General features: G+C 38.5%; 1 protein-coding gene across 1 annotated transcript in view; it reads right to left on the bottom strand.

Annotated features, from left to right (window-relative positions):
- peak1 (pseudopodium-enriched atypical kinase 1) overlaps positions 1-23562 on the bottom strand; it is a 130175-nt gene that overhangs the window by 8471 nt on the left and 98142 nt on the right. Inside the window, exons 4-6 of the mRNA XM_088920906.1 lie at positions 19780-23199; positions 12171-12379; positions 1589-2355 (exon numbers count right to left, since the gene is read on the bottom strand). Coding sequence (XP_088777032.1) covers positions 1589-2355; positions 12171-12379; positions 19780-23048 — 4245 coding nt within the window. The 5' untranslated portion in view covers positions 23049-23199. The remainder of the gene's footprint in view (positions 1-1588; positions 2356-12170; positions 12380-19779; positions 23200-23562) is intronic.

Below are 23562 nucleotides of genomic sequence, written 5' to 3'. Positions count from 1 at the left end.
TTCCTTACACTCATAACTTTCTTCCTTACGCACTCAAAATCACTCCATTTGGTAAAATGTTATAAATGCTGAAGAGTCAGCTAAAAAAACCCTTCCTATTTATCTCACTCTTTTCAATTCATAAACAGTGAATAGCAATAGCTAGCAAATAAAATGATACATATTCCTTCTAAATTGCACTTTGGTACCAGACCATTTCCTATGTGAAAGTTTTCTCTAGTCTTTTTGAGGATAAATGCCATGCTAGGACTGTAAAATACAGTGACAGATAAAAAATATTTGCATATTTGTGTGAAGTCACGTTAGTCACTTAATTTAATAAATGTTGTTTTTTGAACTATGCCTTTTAATTAATAGCATCTTTTAGTGTTGCCTTAGGGTAGTAATTGATTCAGTTCAGGATGATGGTGCCAATATTTGGTAACATCGGAGATATTTATAGAGTTCAGTGATATATGTGATCACACATCATATTAAACAGGGAAAGTAACAAGACAGTGATAAAATACTGATAAAATATAAATGAGATACTAATGTATTGCATGCTTTATTTTTCTAGTTTTGATTTTACTAAAATGGAAACACACCTAATGATACTGAATTTGTAATATTACTGCATTGCAGATGGCTTTGTTTATACATGAATGACCTTCATATATAAACCTATTTCATGTACTAAAAATAAATATGTTTATACCTTTTCATGTGAAATATTAAATAATGCTAAAGTTGGGGTCAAGGGCCAACATATCCAACACTATAATAAAACTAGATATGAACAATTCCACTGCCTAGATATTATCTAGTTATGATACAATTCCAACATACAAGGAATGAGATTCTCAATTTTTAACTCTTGGGACAAAACAACTCATAAATGTATATGCTTGTTCATGCTTTGTGATCTTTGAATTGCAACTATTGAATGCTTTCACATTTAAAGTGTGGTCAGACCAGCACAGTTACTAAGTAGTCAAGACTACAGGTTGAACGAGATGTCGTTTTTTGCTTAATATAAGGTATTTCACAGTTATCCCTCTGAGATACTCAGACTCCTTGTATTATGTCCTACATAACAAGTTTGATCTTTAAATGCACTGACCTCAAGACATAGCAACAACCGAGAGCTATAACCACAGATCTATTCAAAATTCAGAACCTACTGAGTACCTCCAAACCACTGCCTCTCTTGTCTGTTGCTGTCTTCATTTCTAATAGCTCCTCAGTTCTATTTCTCGCTCATCAGCAGTGCAACGTTCTAACCACTAATGCTGTTTAAAAACGGTCACCAAAAAAGCTTTTTTTTCAGCCTGGCAATTTTAGAATTAGCTTTGAAGCGCAGTTCTTCTGTGTTTTTTAATGATTTCATCGGTTGGTCTATAAATAATGCAGGTTTTCACTCCCTTCTTCTCACTAGCACTTTCTCACTTTGTAGTATTGTCAGAGCTAAGTTAACCATATGGATACTTATTTTCTTGTTTTATAAAAATGTAAAACATTTACAGCCAATTAAAAAGAATGATTCCCTCATTCTTTTTTTACAATAAGCAAGTCAGTAGACAACAGCATGCAGTGCGAAAGTACTCACCTTGATAGCGTAGTTGACAAGTGGGTCCTTAGCATAGGAAGCAGTGTAATATACTGCATCGCCTGCCTCACAGCAGGGCTTTCCTGTGGTCAACCGGAAATCTGACCAGCTGTCAGTGCCAAAACGCAGCTGGTCCTTCTGCCCTGCCATGAAGCGGTCCTCACACTTGGAGGCCAGCTTGCGCAGTGTATCAGTGTGCAGACCACGAATCCGGCCCACCACCTCCTCCCAGTTCTCCATGCCCTTGTACAGTACTTGTCTTTGAGGCTTGGGTACCCCACCTCTGCTTGCCGTCCGGCCCCGGCCTGCCAGGGATTCTGCACTACGGTAACCCCTTTTTTCGCGGCCTGCAGAGGTAGCAGAGGATGAGGTCAGGCAGGACAGGCTGTTGGCCGGCCTTCCCTTTCCAACTGCTGGTCTCTCCAGGGAGTCTCCAGACTCCTGGTCTAGCAGCCTGGCCTCAGAGCTGAGGGAGGAGCTCTGGCTGGCTGTTTCCCAGGTGGAGTCCAGGTCATACAGGGGGTTCGCGACACTCAGGTTAGTGCCTCCTGGCTTGGCCTCTCCTTTTGGCTTCAAGGTGGTAGCTGCGTCTTTACCCAGTGCAGAGGGCTCTGTATTGGCCCTTGTGATTGTCTTCTTGGGCAAAGGTGGAGGGGTGGCTTTTGAGCCAGTGTCTGAGCCATCAAGATCAGCAGAGGCCAGGGTATCATTTGAAGTTTTGGGATTCCTGGGTTGTTTCAGGGGGATCATGTTTGCCCGGGACTGGCCTGCAAGACAACAGAAGAAGAATAAATGATCCAGAAAGGCTGGGGGAAATTTAAAAACAACTGTTCATTTAAAACCTTTTGAATTGCCCCAGTGTTATATTACCGACTACTTATTAATCAATACTAATATTAATACATAATAATCAAGATTATTTTACTCATTAAGAAAATCTTTCATATATTCTTAATGCAAACAGGCAAGTAAATGTTTTAAAGCAAATTTTGCATTATGTACTGTGCATCAGAATGTGCCATTCAATATAAAAGCACAAATAATCATGACACTATGGATCAAAATTAATACTTTGAGTGTGAATTGATACGCAAAGATAGCCTTTATAGTTTTTATTAGGTTTTAGTACATATGCGATATAATATTGTAGTAATCAGGGCAATAAACTCTTATCACTATTGGTGAATGCCTGATCCTTACAGAGCACTGTATAGAATACATAATGTTTCTCTTTGTACAACTTTTGGAAACAATGAGGTCACAGGATGAATCCTAAAGGCCTTTCCTTACAGAGATGATTTAACATCTGTACATTTTGAATAACCACTTAACCATCCAGAGTGTTAGGCTCCAGCCTGCCTCAACCCTGTATGGGATGCAACCATTGCAGGGCACATACCGTACATGCAAGCAGGACAATGTCAGAGACAACAATTAACCTAGACAGCCTGTGAACACAGGCCATAGAGATGTAAGGCAGTCATGTTAAACACACTTGTTCAATCGGGCTGTGGTAAATATCACTACTAATATACTAGGTATATTATGATAATTTTCTAGGTATAAGTTTAGAACAACAGATCATGGCATCGTTTCATATATGCAGTCAAGCAGCTATTTCGGTTAGACATTTAAGAATACAAAATATTTTGATTACAATTAATTTCTAATTCTAAGCACAATAAGAATAGTTGTATTATTACTTTTTAATTTATGGCACCATCTGAAATACCTATACATTAATTGGTGCAGCAATTTTAAAAGTGATCTTGTTACTGGGATTTAGGACAAACTGTTATAGCATCCTCATTTTTTGTACTTTAAATCCCAAGTCACACTGCACAAGACAGGTGTAAAAAAAGCCTCACCCAACAAAAAAACATGTACTGTACCTATTAGGCAGGAAGTGGGCAGTACAGGAGAGCTCATGGTTTCATAAAAGAAGGAGGAAGAGTCTGACAGAACCTAATGATCCTGTTTTAGCTTCACGCAAATATAACTTCACACAAACAGAGAAGATTCTGGCCTAGAAGCACATCTTGAGTAATTATTAATAAAAAACTCCAAAATTGTGTTTTACTAAGTTTTCAAGTATATAACAATGGGTTTTACTGCATTTCTGTAGACTAGAAAGAACTTATTAACACTTTATAGATGACACAGCTTTGCTGTGAAATATTTGATCCATTCTGTCTTTTGATCTATTGAATATGTGCTATGAAGAAGACAATGCCTCAAGACTAATCAGCACTTAAATGATACCCTAAATTCTTACAGAAGCTAAGGACATCTCTTTCATTGGTAAATATAAACTGGTTTGTAATAGATGCTATCTTTCATAGAGATTAAATGTTAAATGTCAAAGAAAATCTTTAATACACAACCATCTGTTGAAGAGCAGATATTCTTAATTTAACATGAAAATACATACCTATTATTTCATTTAAAGTTTCTAAATCTTTTCATTAAAAAGCTGTATATCTAGATACTAGTTCCATAATAAATTAGCACAAATTGTTGGAAACAGAAATGAAGCAGAAATGAAATAGGTTTCTCAGGGACATAAATCAGAAACTTAAAAATGTTGTGGAATAGTGAGACTTTAAATTTGTCTATGTATAAGACTTACATGTTTTATGAAATTCAGGGAAATTGAAGTGGCATATTCAGGAAGGGATACTCATGGAATCTTTAAAGCTGTATATAAAGTTAAAGTGGTATTTTTCTAATGAACACATGGCACAACACTTCTGAGACCTGCCATTTGCAACACAAAATGCCAACCAAAGACACCCACTTTCCACTTTCTGCAAACAGCCTGTATGCAAGCTATACCACATCTGTGTAGGCTTTTCCCCTCCAACACTGAAATTGTAACAATGAAAAGGAATAAGACTTATTCTTTGACTTGAACAAGGACTGCAAAGCAAAGCATTTCATGCTACTCCCCCAGACATAACCTTAAAAGTACTTTCCTCAAAAAGGCTCACGCAATGCAAAATAAACCAGAAACAACGTTTCAAGTATCAGGATTCAAGAAAGGATGGACTTCAGAGCTTTTCTACCCGTGAATTTAATACTATCTCAAGGTTCCTAATGATACGATAGCAACGTTTGAAGGACAACACAACCTTAGATACCCAAAGGTAAGATAAGAAACAATAGTAAATTAATTTGTTTTTGTTAGAATAGCAACAATTCAAAAAATAAAGATGTTTTTTTTATATTTAAAAAGTAGTAAATTTTAGGCTTATAAGGAATAATTTAAAGCAAGAGGTAAACCTTTCTTCCTCATCTATAACATATATCAAGCCTATGGAAACCATATATTGTTTTAAGAAAATATCACAGAATTGTTAATCTTAAGAAAAATCCTTTGTTATTAATCCCAAAACGGTAAACAAAATCATATTAATATTGGACCACTTCCTTTCTTTTTTGAAGGTACTGTAATGCAGATATTGTTTTATGGCATGAATGTTACACCAAACTCTCCTTTTACAAGGTCTTAGATCCTTCTGTCTTCGTAACTCTTACACCTGAAGAATAAAAGAGGAATCCTTTCTTTAGAAAGGTAATAAAATGGAAAATGGTCTAATGAGGACATATATGCTCTCCAAATCGAACTCCATTAGGGAACATAGCTTAAAGAATTGAGGACTCAAGAGAGTACTACCCAAAGAAACTGAGATCTCAGACAGAGGTGATATTTCTTTCCTTAAAGTGTATTCTGTTGCAGAATATTTTTGACAATTTCTTTCTGTGCATCATTGGCATATTCAGGTCATATTCTAGAATCTTGACTACAATTTGCTGTATACAGCATTATTCACACTTTGTCAATTAAATTAAAACAAACTTGCCCAATAAGTGTATCAAAGTTTGTTTTCTTCAAATAGAAAGAAAATATTTATTTTGACAACATTCAAGGACAAAAAAATATATATAATTGTTTTTGTATTTTGATGTTGATTTTTGATCAAGATGCTGTCTTAAATATGAACTTTGGCCCCAAAGTTCTTTAATACATTTCTAACCATCAAGACCTTTGCTGGTCACATGGACTATTTTATGCTGAGGTCAGAGTCACAGTAACAACTTTATAATGCAATCCAGCACAATACTGGCTACCTTTATGATACTACATTAAAATTCAATGCAATGGGAAGCTAGTTATACACAAAAAATTGATGACATGGGTTGTACTTAGCAAAGTAAAGCACCAACTTGACCTTGCCACCTTCTAAATGTGTTTAATGCTGTCTGCCTTAAGTAGTCTGTAGCATAACCAAGCAAATCAGCAGCCACAGGCCACAAGGAATTTCTGGGAAATAGAAACATTGCTAAACACTTTGGCTGTTGCTGTGCTAAAGGGCTAAGAAGGAGAATGCTAGTAACAGAGGAAAATGCTCTCTGAAACTAGGGGTGCATTGTGTTCACCTCACTTTTTATTTTTTCTAATTTGTGCAAATCCCCTTTAACATTTAGCTTCTGCTAATAATTTCATCTACATTGTTTCCTGCTAACTGGACAATGTATTGCTACACAAATGGCTTCTGAAAGACAGAATAAGGTGAAAAAACAATCACTGAAAGTTAGCTAACCCTCAGCTAGCATTATATTTAAAACATGAAGGGCATATGCAAGAAATTCATTGAAATTAATAATGAAAAACAAGGTGCAGTACTTAAAAAGATGCAGGTAACAGATATGGTTAATGTATCGCTAATAGACAGGAGGACCATTGCACACTTGACTGGGGTGCTGGCTTAGATTGAATCTTGCAAATCCCTGTTATAACCACATTGTACAAAACAGTATAAGAAAGGGAACAGGAGCAAACAAAACAGTAGCTTGATTGGCTTGATCATTATGCAGGGTCAAGGGCAAAGTGTTTGACATTTGTAACAAAGGTATATAAGAGCTATGGGGAAACAGGGATAATTCAATATTTGGTAGTGCTCAATTTAATTTGTCAGGACTCTGTAAAAAATAATTATTCTTTAAAGTGATTAAGCATCTCATTAAAAACAGGTTAGCATCTATAGACACCCATTACTGTAAATTATTTGAAACAAAACTAAAAGTTCAGGTGTGCATATACAGTTATAAAACTCATATTAAAACTTATAATGGCTTTTTACTCCAGGATTACCAGGATCATTCGTTAATGAAAAAAAAAACAAAACTACACTTTAGAAGAAATTCTTAGGAAGATAATTTTGTGTTACATTAATGTTATTCTTAATGTATAGACAGTATGAAGAAAAATACATAAATACAATTCTTCATGTTTCTGTCATTTGTAAAATTCTCTGGCTTATGAAATGAGCCTCCAGCATGTCACATGTAATTGATCTTTATCTCGCTCCAATTATGATGGTAAACTTATCAGTACTGTACCACAGAACCAAAAGAAATACATTGACATGACAGTATTCTTGTTTGTGGGCTATTTAAAAAAGATAAAATGTCAATTTATTCACTTCATTTTTACACATAGCATAAGTAAACTGCAGTCCTTTCAATGACAGAGAAAACAGTTTCTTAAAGTGCACAAAAAGACAGACAGATAACAGAGATAAACCTAAATAAAACAGCATCAACACATTATGCTCTTATGTCCGATTATGACTGAAATTCCAATAATGCAACCGGAGAGCTCAGACCTGCAGCACTCTCAATCACCCAGCACCGCAGACCCAGAGAATGCAGGAAGAGAAACAGAGATATAAAGAGCAATGCAGTTTGAGAAAGCTCCTACCTTTCTGAAGAATATTATTTCAGCCAGTCTTTTTAGGTAATAGAGCTTATTTAAAAGACAGCATTTTGTTGTTGTTTTTTTGCTCAACTAGATTATTTGCTGCGACACTTGCATACCAGCAAGATGCCCTGCATTACTTCTGCATTCCTTTACAGTGGGGCTCTGCGCTCTGCTACCAGGAGCTCTGGAGGGAAGGAATCAATGTATTTTCACTTCAAAGACGCAGAGACAGAAACTGCGAACCAATCAGAGTTAAAGCCCGAAGAGGGTGGAGACAATTACAGTACCAGCCAAAGCCTGGTTTGTCTTGTACAGTACCTTCAGCAGACTACCTCTGAAGATGAAATTTCTAGAATGTAAGTCTAGACCTATGAGCTATGATAGCCAGCTACAGACACCAGATCATTAACAGTTCATAGCCTCCAGTCTTACATTATGAATGCTTTCTTTTTCACTGTACCAGCATGTTCATTATGAAGAGTTACAAGGTGTTAACTAATCCATGGTAAGACTCATGTTTAAATAATGTCCTTTTCTTCCTCCTGTAATTTGCATTATTTTACTTTTTACTTTGAAAGAAAACTGTTGATAAGCATATGCCTTGCTAAATTGAGCAATTCATGAGATGAAATATGAGGAAGTCACTTGACTCCTATCTGGGAAGCAATATGTTCTCATAATAGCTTAATAATTATGTTTCTGCTTTTTAATAATGTCCTGGATTTTTCCCTCTACAGTTTGCTTAATGTAACTCTGACATAATTAGAAATGTTGGAAAATGAATGACTTTGTGAAATTAAAAGTAGCACTGTAAAAGCTCTGTAAATAACATCCAACAGGTGGGAGGTTATAGTCCCATTGTGTTTTCTAAAGAACATTACAGAAAGTTCTCAAAGCCTGGACTATTTAATTATAATTTAGCTACATTTGAAGTAGACAATTATTAACTTCAGTCAGTGGGAGGGAGTGGGGGCAGATGGATAGTCTATGTGACTCCTCAAGCATCCCACACGAACACTACCAATTCAATACTGCTTGGTTTCTGAGTCCCTCAAAAGATTTATTCAGTGATTAAAAATGGTCTCTAGCATACATGTTTTTTAATTTTATTGGCACCTTTGTATAACTGAACCTCAGTAAGTGCATCTAACATACACAGCACAGTCTCTAATGGAGTTTCGGTTTATGTTTTACACATTACAGTTTCTTAAAATTTTAATTATAAAATACCTAAGAATTATATGATTACATGTGGAGACCAAATAAAGTATTTTGACAATACAGCAATAAATTTCAAACTGCTTCATACATATATGAAGACTTGCAGGGCCATTTAATTAGAATTTTAAATATAATTTGTATGCAGGGATGTATAGGTACAGAAATGCTGCAAGTCACGTCAAATGGCACATCCCCGAGCCAAAAACATGGCTCTCGACAATCTTAACAATTTTCGCCCCATCTCCAACTTATCCTTTCTTGCAAACATTCTAGAACGTGCTGTCACATTTCAGTTACATAACCACCTCATGGCAAAGAACCTTTTTGAACCCCTCCAATCTGGCTTCCGTCAACTTCACAGCACAAAAACTGCCCTGGTCAAAGTCACTAACGATCTTCTAATACCTTCTGATTCTGGTTCTCTTTCTATAACTCATCCTTCTCGATCTCAGTGCTGCTTTTGACACTGTTGACCATGACATCTTACTTCTCATCTTGAGACTGTGTTTGGAGTTTCTGACACTGCTCTCAAATGGTTCAAGTCTTACCTCACTGATCACTGTCACTTTGTCTCTCTTAATGGGTACAGGTGTGAAATTGGTCTTGTTAAGTCTGGTGTTCCGCAGGGCTCAATACTGGGCCCCTTGCTCTTCAGCATTTACATGTTTCCACTTGGTCAGCTTTTAAGATCACATGGCCTTAGCTATCATTTCTATGCTGATGATACTGATGATCCATAACAAACCTGACACTGATATGGCTGTCTCTATTCTATCTAACTGCATCTCTGACAAACTTGGATGACTCAAAATTTCCTTCATCTTAACTGTGATCTTAACTGTGACAAGACTGAACTCGTGCTTATTGGCACCCCCAATCAACTTCGTAAAGCCAATCCTGTAACCCTATTTGTAATTAATAATAATAATTAATAATAATTGCTTACATTTATATAGCGCTTTTTCTGGACACTACACTCAAAGCGCTTTACAGGAGATGGGGACTCCCCTCCACCACCACTGTGCAGCATCCACCGGGATGATGCGACGGCAGCCATAGTGCGCCAGAACGCTCCCCACACATCAGCTATCAGTGGGGAGGAGAGCAGAGTAATGAAACCAATTCGTAGATGGGTATTATTAGGAGGCCATGATTGGTAAGGGCCAATGGGAAATTTGGCCAGGACGCCGGGGTTACACCCCTACTCTTTACGAGAAACACCCTGGGATTTTTAATGACCACAGAGAGTCAGGACCTCAGTTTTACGTCTCATCCGAAGGACGGCGCCTGTTTACACTATAGTGTCCCCGTCACTATACTGGGGCATTAGGACCCACATGGACCGCAGGGTGAGCGCCCCCTGCTGGCCCCACTAACACCTCTTCCAGCAGCAACCTTAGTTTTTCCCAGGAGGTCTCCCATCCAGGTACTAACCAGGCTCACACCTGCTTAGCTTCAGTGGGCTGCCAGTTGTGAGTTGCAGGGTGATATGGCTGCTGGCATTTGTAGACAGTTCTGTACTTCAGCTTCAGTCTAAATTGAAAAACCTTGGGGTGATATTCGATTCTAGCTTAATATTCAACCCACATGTGCAGCATATTGTCAAAACATCTTTTTTTTCACCTCAGAAATATCGCTAGACTCCGCTCTATGTTATCCTTAACTGTGGCTGAAAAGCTGATCAACACATTTGTGTTCTCTCGAACTGACTACTGTAAAGCTCTATTTGCTGGAGTATCTAAATCTACTTTGAACAAACTGCAGTATGTCCAAAGTTCGGCAGCTAGAATCCTGACCAGGTCTAGTGCAAGTGATCATATTACTCCTATCTTGGAGTCCTTGCACTGGCTTCCTGTCAAATTCCGTGTGGACTTCATGCTCCCCTATAAGGCTCTGCATGGCCTGGCACCTCAGTACCTGTCTGAACTTTTATCGCCCAGTCCCCACCTCGCAACCTTTGCTCTTCTAATTCTGGTTTCCTAACAGTCCCCCAAGCCCGTCTACACTGTATGGGTGACAGGGCCTTCTCCTGTTATGGCCCCAAGGTCTGGAACTCTCTCCCCAAGGATATCAGAGAGTCACCTTCTCTAAACTCCTTCAAATCCAGACTCAAAACCTTCTTCTTTAGAAGGGCCTTAACTGGTTCCATTCTTTACCCCTCTGCTTCTACTTTTCGTAGTGCCACCATCCACGGTCTCCTCTGTATATTGTAATTGTGTTTTATCTTGTGTATTCTTTTTATTTATTGTTGTTGTCATTCTTTAAAGCGCTTTGAGAAGCCACCTTTAAAGGTGTTATATAAAATAAAGTTTATTATTATTCTTATTATAATACATGCCTATAAAGGAATGGAAACTATTTAACAAATTAAGTAGTAAGGCAACACAATCACAACTCCAGGGATTTCTATGGCCATATCAGGTTCACTGCTGATAAATTTTGTACACAACAGTTAATATGCAGTAAGTATAAATTGTAAATAACAACAATGTATCAGAAGTCAGAATTTCCAAAAAACAGATGACTACAACGACAGAGCTATCTAATACTGTATCTACCAGTTGGTTCTTAGGTTGTCCCAGTGATTAATGCTGTCATAATCTAGAAAAATACAGGGTCACTACATGATTTAATTAAACTTCTTTGACTTCAAAGCAATCAATTAGAACTAAAGAGAAGCAGAGTAGGATCAATCATGACAAATGTTTAAAATTTCTCTGAAATATTAGCAATAATATTTCCCTCCCAATAATTCTTAAACTCTCAACGGTGCATATATAACAGAACCAGGATTTATGTTTCCTTCTGTGAAGAAACCAGCTAGGCTCAATGCTCAACATGTTTCATTCCATGACAAAAAAGCTAAATGCCTTGTGCTTGAAATCTGCATCATCTTTTAATAAGCCAAAATTAATGAAGAGCAAGTTCAAAACACAATTACAATTACGAAGAGCAAATTCAAATCCAGGCAGTTTGAAAAGCTTGCTTCTGCAGTTGTAGAATGGAAGCGTTTACAACCACTAGAAAAGACCCATGGATTATTTGTTGGCTATACCTGACCAATACCACCGCAACTTCCTAATAAGTCTGCCCATGGCCTCTTTAAAATCAATTAATCATTACACACTTCATGCACAAGACAGAATTGCAGTGGAGATTCTAATATATAAATATCACACAACTGTCATGTTTAAAAAAAAAGCTCTGACATAAAAGACTTCCATTATACTGAAAGCTTATTTGGCATTCACAAACTATCCCAGCATTTTTTTCACTAAATGGGTATCATCCATATTACCATTTATTCTTTTGCTAATACGTTTCACCTGGAATGTAGTTTTTGTTACACGTTTTAATAACACAAAGTCTTAAATAGTTTTTTTTTCCTATAAAGCACTGCAGTATATACAACATAATACAATCAGTAACAAAAACTCCTCTTTTTTCCCATATTTGTACTATAGCATTTCACAAATAAAGATCCAAGGGAGAAAGTACTTTGTGGTTTAAATTGTCTAGTTTCATAGTATTACTTACCGTCCTAGACGCCGGTTGAAATCCTAAATGAACAGAATTACTCAAGAGACTGTTGCTTACCCAAGTTACTGTAGGTGGCGCTGCAGGTGCTAGAAGCTGGAGAGTCACTGCATTCCTCCTCCCGCTCCTCCAGGCTGCCTGTGCCCTCACTCACAGAGGCTGGTGTGGCAGCTGCGCTCACTTGTTCATCTCTCTGAGGGAACTCAGACTTGGCAGGGAGAGAGGCAGCAGCAGGCACCCCACTCTGATTCTTCTCGCCTGGCACCTGGCTGAAAAACACAACATACACTGCAAGGTGATGCTCTGCCACCAGGTTGTGTCTGCTGTCCTAGTTTTAATAGAAGCTTATGAGGAAAATACCACAGTAATTATTATACCTTCTGAAGAGATCTTGACTTTTTTGTGTGACAAACTGAAATACATAGCTGTTGGCAACATCGTATACAATGTTTGAGTGTTAATGAAGTTTTTAAATAAAAAATTACCTACAAACACACTTACTTGAAGATGATCTTTTATATACAGAACCTCAGAAGAAACATATCACTCTATGAATCTTTACAGAAAGTACGTTTATAGAAAAATGAAGACTGTTGTTTTTGGAAATTGATTAACTGGTTTTGGCATCATTGTGACTAAGCATTTGTGACCATGGAAAAGATCAATTTAAAATTTTTAAAAATAAAATAAATTAAAAAAAAGATTTTGTACTGAACTGCACAGTGAACTAATTGAGAACCTTCAGAATCATATGTACACACTGAACTGATGATTTGCTGTACGAGTTTTTAGGAGATAAAGGATAAAGGGTCAGCACTGTTAAAACAAAGGATAAGACTAAAAGGTGAGCTTATTTGAAAAAGATGTGTTGGCAATTCTCCTAGCTAACATGTAAAGGCAAGCAAATCTTAGAAGCTTTAAAGGATTAAAATGGCAAATGCATGGCAATCTCTCCTTAACATACTGTAGATAAATCTGTTTTTCTCTGATCTATACTAAGAAATTAGTAATAAGAAATTATAATTCATATTCAAGCATTATGGAGAATTTTAAAGAACAATTGAGTAGTATTTCTAATAAATCATATTTATAAATCATATTCAATCATTGTCTAACCACTTCAAAACAGGGTCAAACAGGGGGGGGGGGGGGGGGGCTGAGCTACAGCCTATCCCTGCAAACAATGGCCGCAAGGCCGTGTTGGTGGGCACAAACAGACCCAGACATGCTCACACTCAAACCAGGAACCGTCTTCCCAGAAGTCAAATAACCTACCTGTATGCCTTTGCACTGCCAGAGAAAACCAGAGCACCCGGAGGAAACCACATAAGCACGCACGTGGGGAGAACATGCTGTACAAACTCCATGCTGAAAGCGCCTCACGTTCAAAAATGAACCCGGGATCCAGCACTACATGGCAATCACTGTGCCACCGTCCCACCCTCTAATGAAGATTTTTACTTCTTAATTTGATGAAGGTGGACAAAATGTATATTTAAAAGCTATAAACTAAAGTTTGAAAAAACTGAAAGACTAAAGGTGAAAAGACTAAAGTTAAGTAACTATATGAAGGTACACTGCCTATATGCCAAAAATATTTCATCATCACAACTTTCGAACATGCCATTTCGTGAACCTCAAAATGTACTGACAAATTCATGCAGACTGCCTCTTGCCCAATTGGGTGTTGGATGTTTATATATTATGAAAACCCTTTGGAAACATCAACCTGCTACAACACGATCCATCAGAGCTGTACTAGTTGTGTCAGGAAAAATAAGTAAACGAAGAAAAAAAATCAAAATAATACTATGTTAAATTAATGAAAATTAAGCATTTTTTCAATTCAGAAAATGGATTTAGAGAAAACATTTGTGTAAGTTTAAAATTAATATTTTCATAAAAAGAAATTGATTTATTCAATAATCTGTAGTGTTGATGCTTCAATTCCCATGATCTAGCTGTGTATTTCTGCATCACCAATACCCAGTAATAAGAAAATTATTATCTGGAAATGACACCTAGTGGCCTTTGGTACTTCAGCAGCATGCATACACTATGGCATTCTCTTTGTGTTGGAAGAAAAGTTTATCTGTATTAAAATGGAATTATTAAACAACAGATGGCTCACATAATATCAGACAAGTCAGGATAGTTAATTGACCATCAATGCATTACTGTTCCCTTATTTACAGTAATTGTGTTTATCTCATTTTGAATTAAATACGCAGTCTGTATAGTAATTCATTTAACTTACTAATTTACTTATGTCTTATGTTTTCAGAAAAAAAGCCTAGCCATGCCTTTATACATACTACAAATAGAGCATGCTTCCTAACAGCAATGACTTAACACATTATTATTGTCATATCAGCTGAACATACACATAATAATTGAAGAAAAATATACTGAGGGACAGCTGGAACAAAAAAATATTTTAGAGTAACCAGCAAATTACATGTTAAAGGCCTCTGAAATAATCAGAAAAGTAATTTCTGGCTGCTCTACTGCTGATTATCCTCTGAATACTTTTATCTTTTTATATAGATTCTGACAAGACATATCAAATAATCTGGTAGCATAAAGAGTATGAGGAAGGAAACAAATGTTGCAAAATTGTATAAAATCATTTGGGTGACACAGTATATCTTGAAACATTTCCTCTGTCCATCTAACAGGATTGATTTGCATTCTTCTTTAGAATGCAATGCTGTTAGTCTGGTTGGTTCACATTCTTGCAAGCTGAGAAGGTGAACCTTCCATCATTTAGAATTACTTCCAAGAGCTTTGAGTGAAGATAGTTTTAATAATTACCTGGAGGGATTATTTTTTGGTAATGAAACCTGGAAGCTAATGAATACAATTTTAGATGTTTGCTTAGTTTTTCTTTTCTAAAAATCTATAAACATTTCACCAATTGTTTCCATTACTAACCTAGAAACTAATATTTTCCCTACTAACCGAAGATTTCCCAAATCAGGTTTGATGCAATTTAGGATCTACAAATCAAAATGTAGGAAGAATAAATCACTCACATTTCAAACAACAAATTACCTTCACTGAATGTGATGTGGTACATGTTAAAATACATTATTTTCAAATCAGAAGATCTTATATTGCTATTAACAGCTACAATTCACAATCTTTGAAAAACGCCTTCTCATAGAAAGTAGTTGGTAACATGTCCGTGCAATTGGGGCATTGGTTGAAATATAGGTTGGGAATGGGGATGCAAGTACTCCCCTGCAGCTACATTCTTTCTTAACAAATGTGAACAAACAAAGCATATGGAACTGCTTATAGAACAATGTACACACAGAGTAAAGAGACACAATTGCCATATATGAGTAATACTAACCAAGGAATGCAATCTAAGCTGATCACCAAAGTAAAAAATTTAACAACACAAAGTGATAATAGTTCAGCTATTACTTCACCTTAGATAACTAACAATATGGGCCTGCGTTACTTTAATATTCATCAGTATCAAATACCTCTGAATTCAAATCCATACAGGGGTATGAAATGGAAAAAATGCCCAATGAAAAACAGAATAGGAACATTTTGTTTTTATATTAATAATCACATTAAGAACGAGAAAGACACTGTCAAAAACAAATAGGTACGTTTAGCCTCAAGCCTTTTCCAAGCTTTATGATTTCATATCAGTATCCGGATCCAACTTGTTGAAGCAGCCCGAAGAACTTCAACAGAGCTCAAAGTTTTTAAAAGCAACAGGGCTGTGTAAACACAGCAGTAAAAAAAGCCAACTCCCCTTTAAACCTATGAGAGAGACCAAGACCATATGTGAAAATTTGAAAAGAAAGCAGAGTACAATTCCAGCTTACCCACTGTACTGGCTCACACAGTTCCCCATGAAAGATGCTTTCAGAAAGTATTTCTTAATTCCATTAAGCATGTTTGGAAAAGAGAAACTGCTGTCAGGCCCATAGTGCAAATCTACGAGTGAGGGCTGTCCCAGCCCTTCTGGTGTGTGCAGCAATCTAGAGATTGCTCACCTGCCTGACGTATACCTGACTTGAAGAGCCAGCCAATGACAGCATTCATCTCTGGGGAGAGGCACTTAACTCTTCCTCTACTTGATCAAATCGATGTCCAAAAAGACACTATTTCTGAAAATCCCACCTTTGCTATTTGAATTTTTAAAATTAAGCTTTATGAATAATACTAAAATAATGTCTTAATTTATGGAGAAAACTTGAGAGAAAGTTTAATGTACAGGAAATTTATGCTAATGGCTGAGAGATATACTTGGGACTGGGGAGGGAGTGCAGAGTTTGGGGAGGGGGTGTTTATTAACAACTGAAGGACTGGGAAAGAGGCAGCAAGGCACAATTGATGGTGTTAACTGATGAAGAACTAATTGCAGTAGGTAGCTCTAGCTAGAAATGAGGCATAGCACGTTACTTTTTACTAGTTGCCAGAGTTGATGGGCCAAGGGAAAGGGTTAAATTCTAGTCATAGGGGGTTCATTTATACAGGGAATTAACAAAAGTAAAACCACACATCTATCTGAAACAGCATGTTTATTGCAGAATCTCACATCAGGCTGGAAAAAGAAGAGGGGCATTAATGCTTGACGCCTCCTCCCATCATGAAAGAAATCTGCTCTGTAAAACCTTAGACCACGTTTGCTACAGAATGCATTTAGCACGATGGTTTGTTTCAGCATGGCCCACTGACAAGACTGGCCAAGAACCTGACTAAACTTGTCTGTTATCCCCAATTATTTCCTTCAACAGCATCCCAAAAAGCTCAGTTTTCAGTACCCCTTGATACGCAAAGGAGAAATTTTTACACCCTAAACTGAGGTCTAGATTCTAATACAGGCAGTACAACTAAACCTGTCTGCAATAATAAAGCCTTGCAGACATGCAACTATGTAACTATTATATACTATGCATTAATGCTAACAGAAAAATAGTAATGAGGCTGTGGTTCTGAGAGTAGGGACATTTTTAAATAAATGTTGATTACACAATTTGTACAAGGAAGCAACATGGTACACTGATCAGCCTAATTCTGTACCACTGGAGCCCTTTCATGAGTGATGATTAACATAGAAAGCCACTGACTCATGTCTCTTACTGTCCCCATTGGATTGACAACACATTTGCCAGTACAGAGCTTAGAGGTGACAGAGAAAAACAAATACAACAGTTGCAGTAAAACTAAGACATGAATCACACCTCCTTTAACACTGCAAAGGGGAGTAGGATTTTTTAATTCAAGATGGATAGGATATAATCACAGCTATAATTTTAAGCACCTGATGTCAATGGGTGGTTAATGGTACAAAAATCAAGATATAGAAACTTAAAACCTTAGGTAAAGGGCAAAAGAACATCCAGTAACTAACCCATTCTTTAGGAAATCAATTCATGCCCTAATTCACTGTGTTGATTCAGTGCTCTTATCTCTTGGATCATCCAATCCAAACAGAGAATTAAGTATTCATTCTTCTTTCTTTAAAAAATCATATACGTAAAGGATTTTTAATCACATTTTACTAAGTCCTACTAACACATTCTCACAGTGGACATAATAAAGCAAGAGACGCATTAAATGACTTCTGTGCTTCAACCCTTGCTGAAGGTTAATGCATTAAGTAATGTTTACGTTAACGGCTTTGTAAACTTTTTCTCATATCTCTTTTCGCATCACACACCAATTTAGTGGTATATAATGCACACTGCTACTACAAGGTTTCTATCAGCTGCTGTGGTAATTAAAGGCTACATGTAAATGAAAGATTCCTATTACTTGCTTTAAACTCAGCTCCTAAATATAATTATAATAATAATAATTGCTTACACTTATATAGCGCTATTCTGGGCACTCCACTCAAAGCGCTTTACAGGTAATGGAGACTCCCCTCCACCACCACCAATGTGCAGCCCCACCTGGATGATGTGATGGCAGCCATAGTGTGCCAGAACACTCCTCACACACCAGCTGTGCTCTTTCAGATGTGCTCTGAAACCTGTTTTATTTAAAGTCTTAAATACTATGACAATTAAATTAACAGCATCACATAAATTGCCATACCTTTACCTTGATTACATTTACATAATGGTTTCAAGTTGTTCTGTGATTAATATCAATGAACCCTGAAACAATTACTTTACTTCTACTGCATATCATTCTTCATCCTCTTTTCAAAATACATTTGGAATGACTATTTTTATTTTATTGATGCCCCTCACTGTGTTTTTAAAGATAAACACTGTAAGCTAAACTAGGAAAGAAAGCTGCATTATATATTTAAAATTTCTGAAACAAAAAGAATTAAGAAAAAGAACAGCTTACCGGATAATAAGTTAAAATGCAACATCCTAATAAAAGCATGTCCATGATGAAATGTGAAAGTGGGTGTTACTTTCATTCGGCTGCTTTTGGCAATTCATGACATTATAATGTTTAAAGGTGGTAGCCTTTAGCTCTGAGAACAATGTGCTTAATAACAAATGAAGCACGATTCCCTGGATAGACACGGCATTGTAGCACACATGCTGTGCTTCTGGTGAGCGGTCTAAAGTTATTAGAGTTACGTCTCAGTAGGGATGTGTTTCTGTGCAGCAGACCACCTCAGAATTTGCCTTTTGCATCAACCTGACACACAGGGCTTCCTCAGCAGGAGGCCTTGAATGTCAATATGTTTCCTTGAGTCACTTAGAGGAGAATGCCAACAAGTGCCAGCTCTGCAGAACAGAGAAACGGCCAAGCTGCCGAGAGCTGTGACATGGCAGGGCATTAAGTCATTTAGGAATCAAGGACAGTGCATTAAGTCACCTTTGTTTCAAAACTTTTGATAACGTATCCTCACTGAGAAATCTCAGATATCTGAATTTTTTTTAAAAGTTTGTTCTTAAAGTCATTTTGTTAGCACAATATCTCTGAAACTTTATCAAAGAGCAACTGTAATATAATGATTTCTCAACAAAACTGTAAATATGGAATCTGTAAGCCTGGAATAATGGTTAAAAACATTAATTACAATGTAATATTTATTATATTTATCAAACAGCTCCTCAGATTAGTTTCTCCTTTATAGAAGACTGGATGTTTCCATAACTTGCAATTGAACCTTTGCCAATATTTCAACTTGTGAAAATCCAAGTTCACATTTAGTTTTTATTCTTAGGCATTTATACATTGACATTTTACTATTTTCATCTAATTGCTTTGTTAGTATAATATAATGCAAACACCTTCATACAATGGCTTTGGTTAGCTCTTATCAGAGTCAGGATGCTTCCTGGTACAGTGCTTAGTCCACTGTTCATTATTTAATAATTCATTCTGTATTTAATTTTGGAAAGCTGAAACAGCAACTAATATTACATCAAAAATCAACCTTCAATGTACAATTTCAGTTAATTGACTGTATATCAATCTGGTAAATAACAATTAGTATACTAACAAAAAACTAAAAACAGAGTTTTAAGTATCCCAATCTTCATAAATATAACAAAACATAAATCAAAGAAAACAATAACAAGACAGGAATTTTGTAAATACCGACATAACTGTAGAAATGAAGTTGCTCACTAAATTGTTCTACCACTGTCCAGATTGGAATTAAGACTTAAGTTAAAGATATAAACTAATAAAGCATATAATTTGGATCAATTAGAGGTTCACTCACCTGACTGTCTTCTGGGGCAGTGAAGATCCTACAGCTTGTTCTCTTTTATGCTCTGGCCTCTCCAGGGACTTGAAAATCTTATTGTCCTTGTTCTCTTCTTCACATATCTGAACAGGCTCACCTTCAGTCGCAGGACTCATTTCAGGTTTGTATGTGAAGATGATGGTGGGCTTCTGATTGGGATCATCTGTTTTGGCCTCAGCAAACCAGTGCTGACGCTGGACTGGGGGTGGGGGTAGCATGTGAATGACTGTACCATCCAGACCTACTAACTTGCCCTTTTCCTTCTCACGTTCGGGCTTCTCCCTTTGCTGCTCATCCTCGTCCTTCCTCCGGCGGAAAAAACTCTTGAATGAGATCCAACGTTTCGGTTTAGCGCTCTCAGCTGCTGTCCGCCTGCCTTCCCCTGCCTGGGCAGATTCTGCCTCATTTGGCCGTGAAGAGCTATTGGTTGTTGGTTTGGACCAGTTACCAAAATGCCTCTGAAGCAGGTTGCTGGCATGATATGGAGAGGAGGTGGATCTAGGTGGGGGGAAGGGGGCGTTTTCAGACTTGGGGCTTGCAGAAGGGACAGCTGTGCTATTTTGGGATTTTGGAAGCTGTCTTGTAGGTGTGTCTTTTCTAGGTTTGGGCAGGCATCCTTCTGCTGGAGAAAATAGTGATTTCGGCCTTGTGGGAGCTTCCTTAGTGGCATCAGGTGGGATGGAGTAAAGCTCCTCAGCACTACAGGTTTTGTTCTGCACTGTGGGTGACTCTGGTGGAGATTGTGGTGGTTGAATAGAAGCTACAATCTGTGACAGAACAGTGCTGGCTTTCTCACGATGGGCAGTGCCAGGTCCTGATGACATCTGGGGTTCACTGTTACCGTCTTTTCTAGGTATAGTTTCACCACTCACCTTCTGACTGTGTCCAGGAGTGGCCACTGTGGTGCTGGTTTTGGTTTGGGAGCCTCCCTGAGTGGTGACTGCAGTTATAGAAGCAATAGCATTTGTTGTACTATTGGAAATTGTAGTGGATCCTGCATTAACTTCCAGGATCTTCTGTGCAACACTGCCAACTTTCCTTTCTTCCCCAACAGCTTTCTCTTTAACTACTTTTCCATTAAGAGGAGTTTCTGTAGGAGAGGATGGGATATTCTCTGAGGATCCAATCTCCTCATAAGTGTGACTAGTAACTCGAGACTCTAAACCTGGTTTTGATTGTGACTGTTCTCCACTTAGGCCTAAAAAGCTCTTGTAAACAGCCAGGTTGTCATAAGCACTAGGATTAATAACAATGGGCACTTTAACGGCATTTTTTGAGCTTCGAGCATAGGTAGGCTCATCACGAATAATAATGGGAAACGGGGGCATACCAGCATTGTTGTAACTGTTGAACTTGATCTCTGATAGGTTTGGTGACTTAACAGGAACTGTGCGGGAGGAAGAGGATAGACCTGTTGTAGGGGAGGTAGGTGCAGACTTGTGGCTACAGTGCCTGTAGGGAACAGCGGGACCTGCAGCACCCCCTCCCACCAGCTCTACCTTGGGGATCTTTTGACGAGGGCTTGTGCTGGAGGTCCAAACCTCTTGGTACCGGATGGCACTTGATTTCTTACGGGAGGTGTTGAGTGCAGTGGAAGTCATAATAGTAGTTGGAGAGGTCGGAGATTTTGGCGACAGAGGCTGACCTAAGGGAGAGCTTGGGGTCGAAGGGGAAGTTGAGGAGACTGATGACCCTTTCATTTTGGAAACGCCATCTTGATTTTGACTCTCAGTGCTGGCCATAGAGGCAGAAACATCAACCACTGTATAGGGCTTACACATGGCTGGCTTTTCAAGGCTCACCACTCGATAGGGTTTGGCCTGCTCTTCCCCAGGACTAAAGCTGATTGTGACTGGCTGTCCTGGAAGGGCTTGGGGAAGGGAAGGACTTTTTAAGGCTACACCATCCTTCTGACCAGCATCTTGCTCCTCAAGCCGGATGGCTAGAATCGCTTTGTGGGTTTCTGAGGCTTTAGGGGACTTTGCTGTTCTAGGAACCTGTTCTTTTTCACTCACACTCTCGAAGTCTGGCTCTCTAGATGCTGCAGAGGAGGGCAAACCATTAGGTAGATGGCAAGGTGCACTGCTACCACTACTGGAAGTGGTTCGTGAATCTTCCGGTAGTGAAGAAGATGATTCAGGGGAGGTGGTAGACTCAGAGTTGGAGAAGAAGCAGCTGCCTTGCAGGTCACTCTGGGCATAAGGGCCCAGTATGTGACCACCATTGGAATCCTCTGAGGGGTAGCCATTGAGAATTTCATCATAACTGTCATCATAATCCACAGCACATATCCTCTGCAGGGATCGATTGCGAAGTGGAACCGTATTCCACTTCTTACCAACAGCAAATGGCACAGGTGAGAGGGTAGAGGCTCGGAAATTGGCAAAACGAGGCTGCCCTCGCATGCGGATCTCCATCGCCAGAAGCTCCTCATCACTTTCATCCCAGCTCTCATGCTCACCCTCTTCTTCCTCCTCGCTCTCTTCTTCATCCTCCTCACCATCACTGGAGAAATCCGGGTAACAGAAACGTCCACCTTCTGAGCTGATAACTTCTGTGCTGCCACTGAGAGAAACATGCTTCTGAGATGCTCCTGTTCCACTGCCCATAGCCAAACAGCTGGAGGCAGGCAAACCTCGTTCCAAGGAGCGCTTGTAGCAACTACTGATACGGCCTAGGAAAAGGTCTTTAGAGCTGGAGCCAGAGCTGGATCCGGGGCCTGAGCCCAAACCAGCAATTTCCTTTAGCACCTCTGTCAGGCCATTGTTGTTGTTACCACTGGGTGCCCGGGAACTCCGTAGACCATATCCTTCTATCTCTTCTCCGCTTTCCTCCCCCTCATTGTTGTTGACACCACCAGGCTTCTTTCGGTTCATCCCGTTGCGGTTCCACACCGCAAAAGCAGAGGTTTTACCCAGTTCACCAGAGTCTGCTTGTCCATGGTTGCCCTCTGAATCAATGGTGGCTGAACAGGACAACATCATGGTTGGCTTGACAGCAATAGTAGGTTTCTTGGCAACAGGTGGGCGGAAATGTCCCGAGCGCACAGGTGCACTGCCCCGCTGATAGTTGTTGCTAAGGTTGGCGTTGGGCTTCCCTCCAGAAGTGCTCTGGTTCTGCTGTTGATCTTGAGCCCCTTTCTTCAAGACCCCCTCAGTCAGGCGGTGCAGGCTTTTGGGTTTAAAGCAGTTCTTGCACTCGCCTGGTTTCCACACGTGTTCTGTGAATGTGTTGCAGGCGGACATGATTCCGATCCTTGTCGGTGACCTTCAGTCCCGGTGGATCAGTGGACAGGGATTCCTTCCATGGGCTCCCTGGCTTTCAAACTGTTTCTTTTAAAATACCTTTTCCTGTGTTTCCCACTTGCAAGGCTTCAGCCGCTCTAGTTTATGGATTCTGAAATATAAAAAAAATACATTTGGGCATTATGGAACAGCTGAACATCGGCAACTGAACCATGGGTTTTAAAAATCATGTGTTATACTTACAAAACAATCAGTGACATCATTAACCTGACTTAATAAGCAGGATTACATTCTTTCACCATTTTACATGCAAGTCTATTTCTTTCCCAAATTTCAAGTGTAAGATTTGGAAAACAACAAAGGCACTACAGTTGGTATTATACATAAAAACATGAATTCAGCTCTGTGGCACAATATAATCTAGGAAAATGAAAGGCTATATGCTGCAAGATGTATACAAAGAAAGCAACTGTTTACTTGTTTCCCTTACAAAACAGTTAATTTATTTTGAATG

The sequence above is a fragment of the Atractosteus spatula genome, chromosome 7 (assembly GCF_055471065.1).
Source record: "Atractosteus spatula isolate fAtrSpa1 chromosome 7, fAtrSpa1.hap1, whole genome shotgun sequence".
Lineage (NCBI taxonomy): Eukaryota > Metazoa > Chordata > Actinopteri > Semionotiformes > Lepisosteidae > Atractosteus > Atractosteus spatula.
This window is presented reverse-complemented; position numbering and strand designations above follow the sequence as displayed.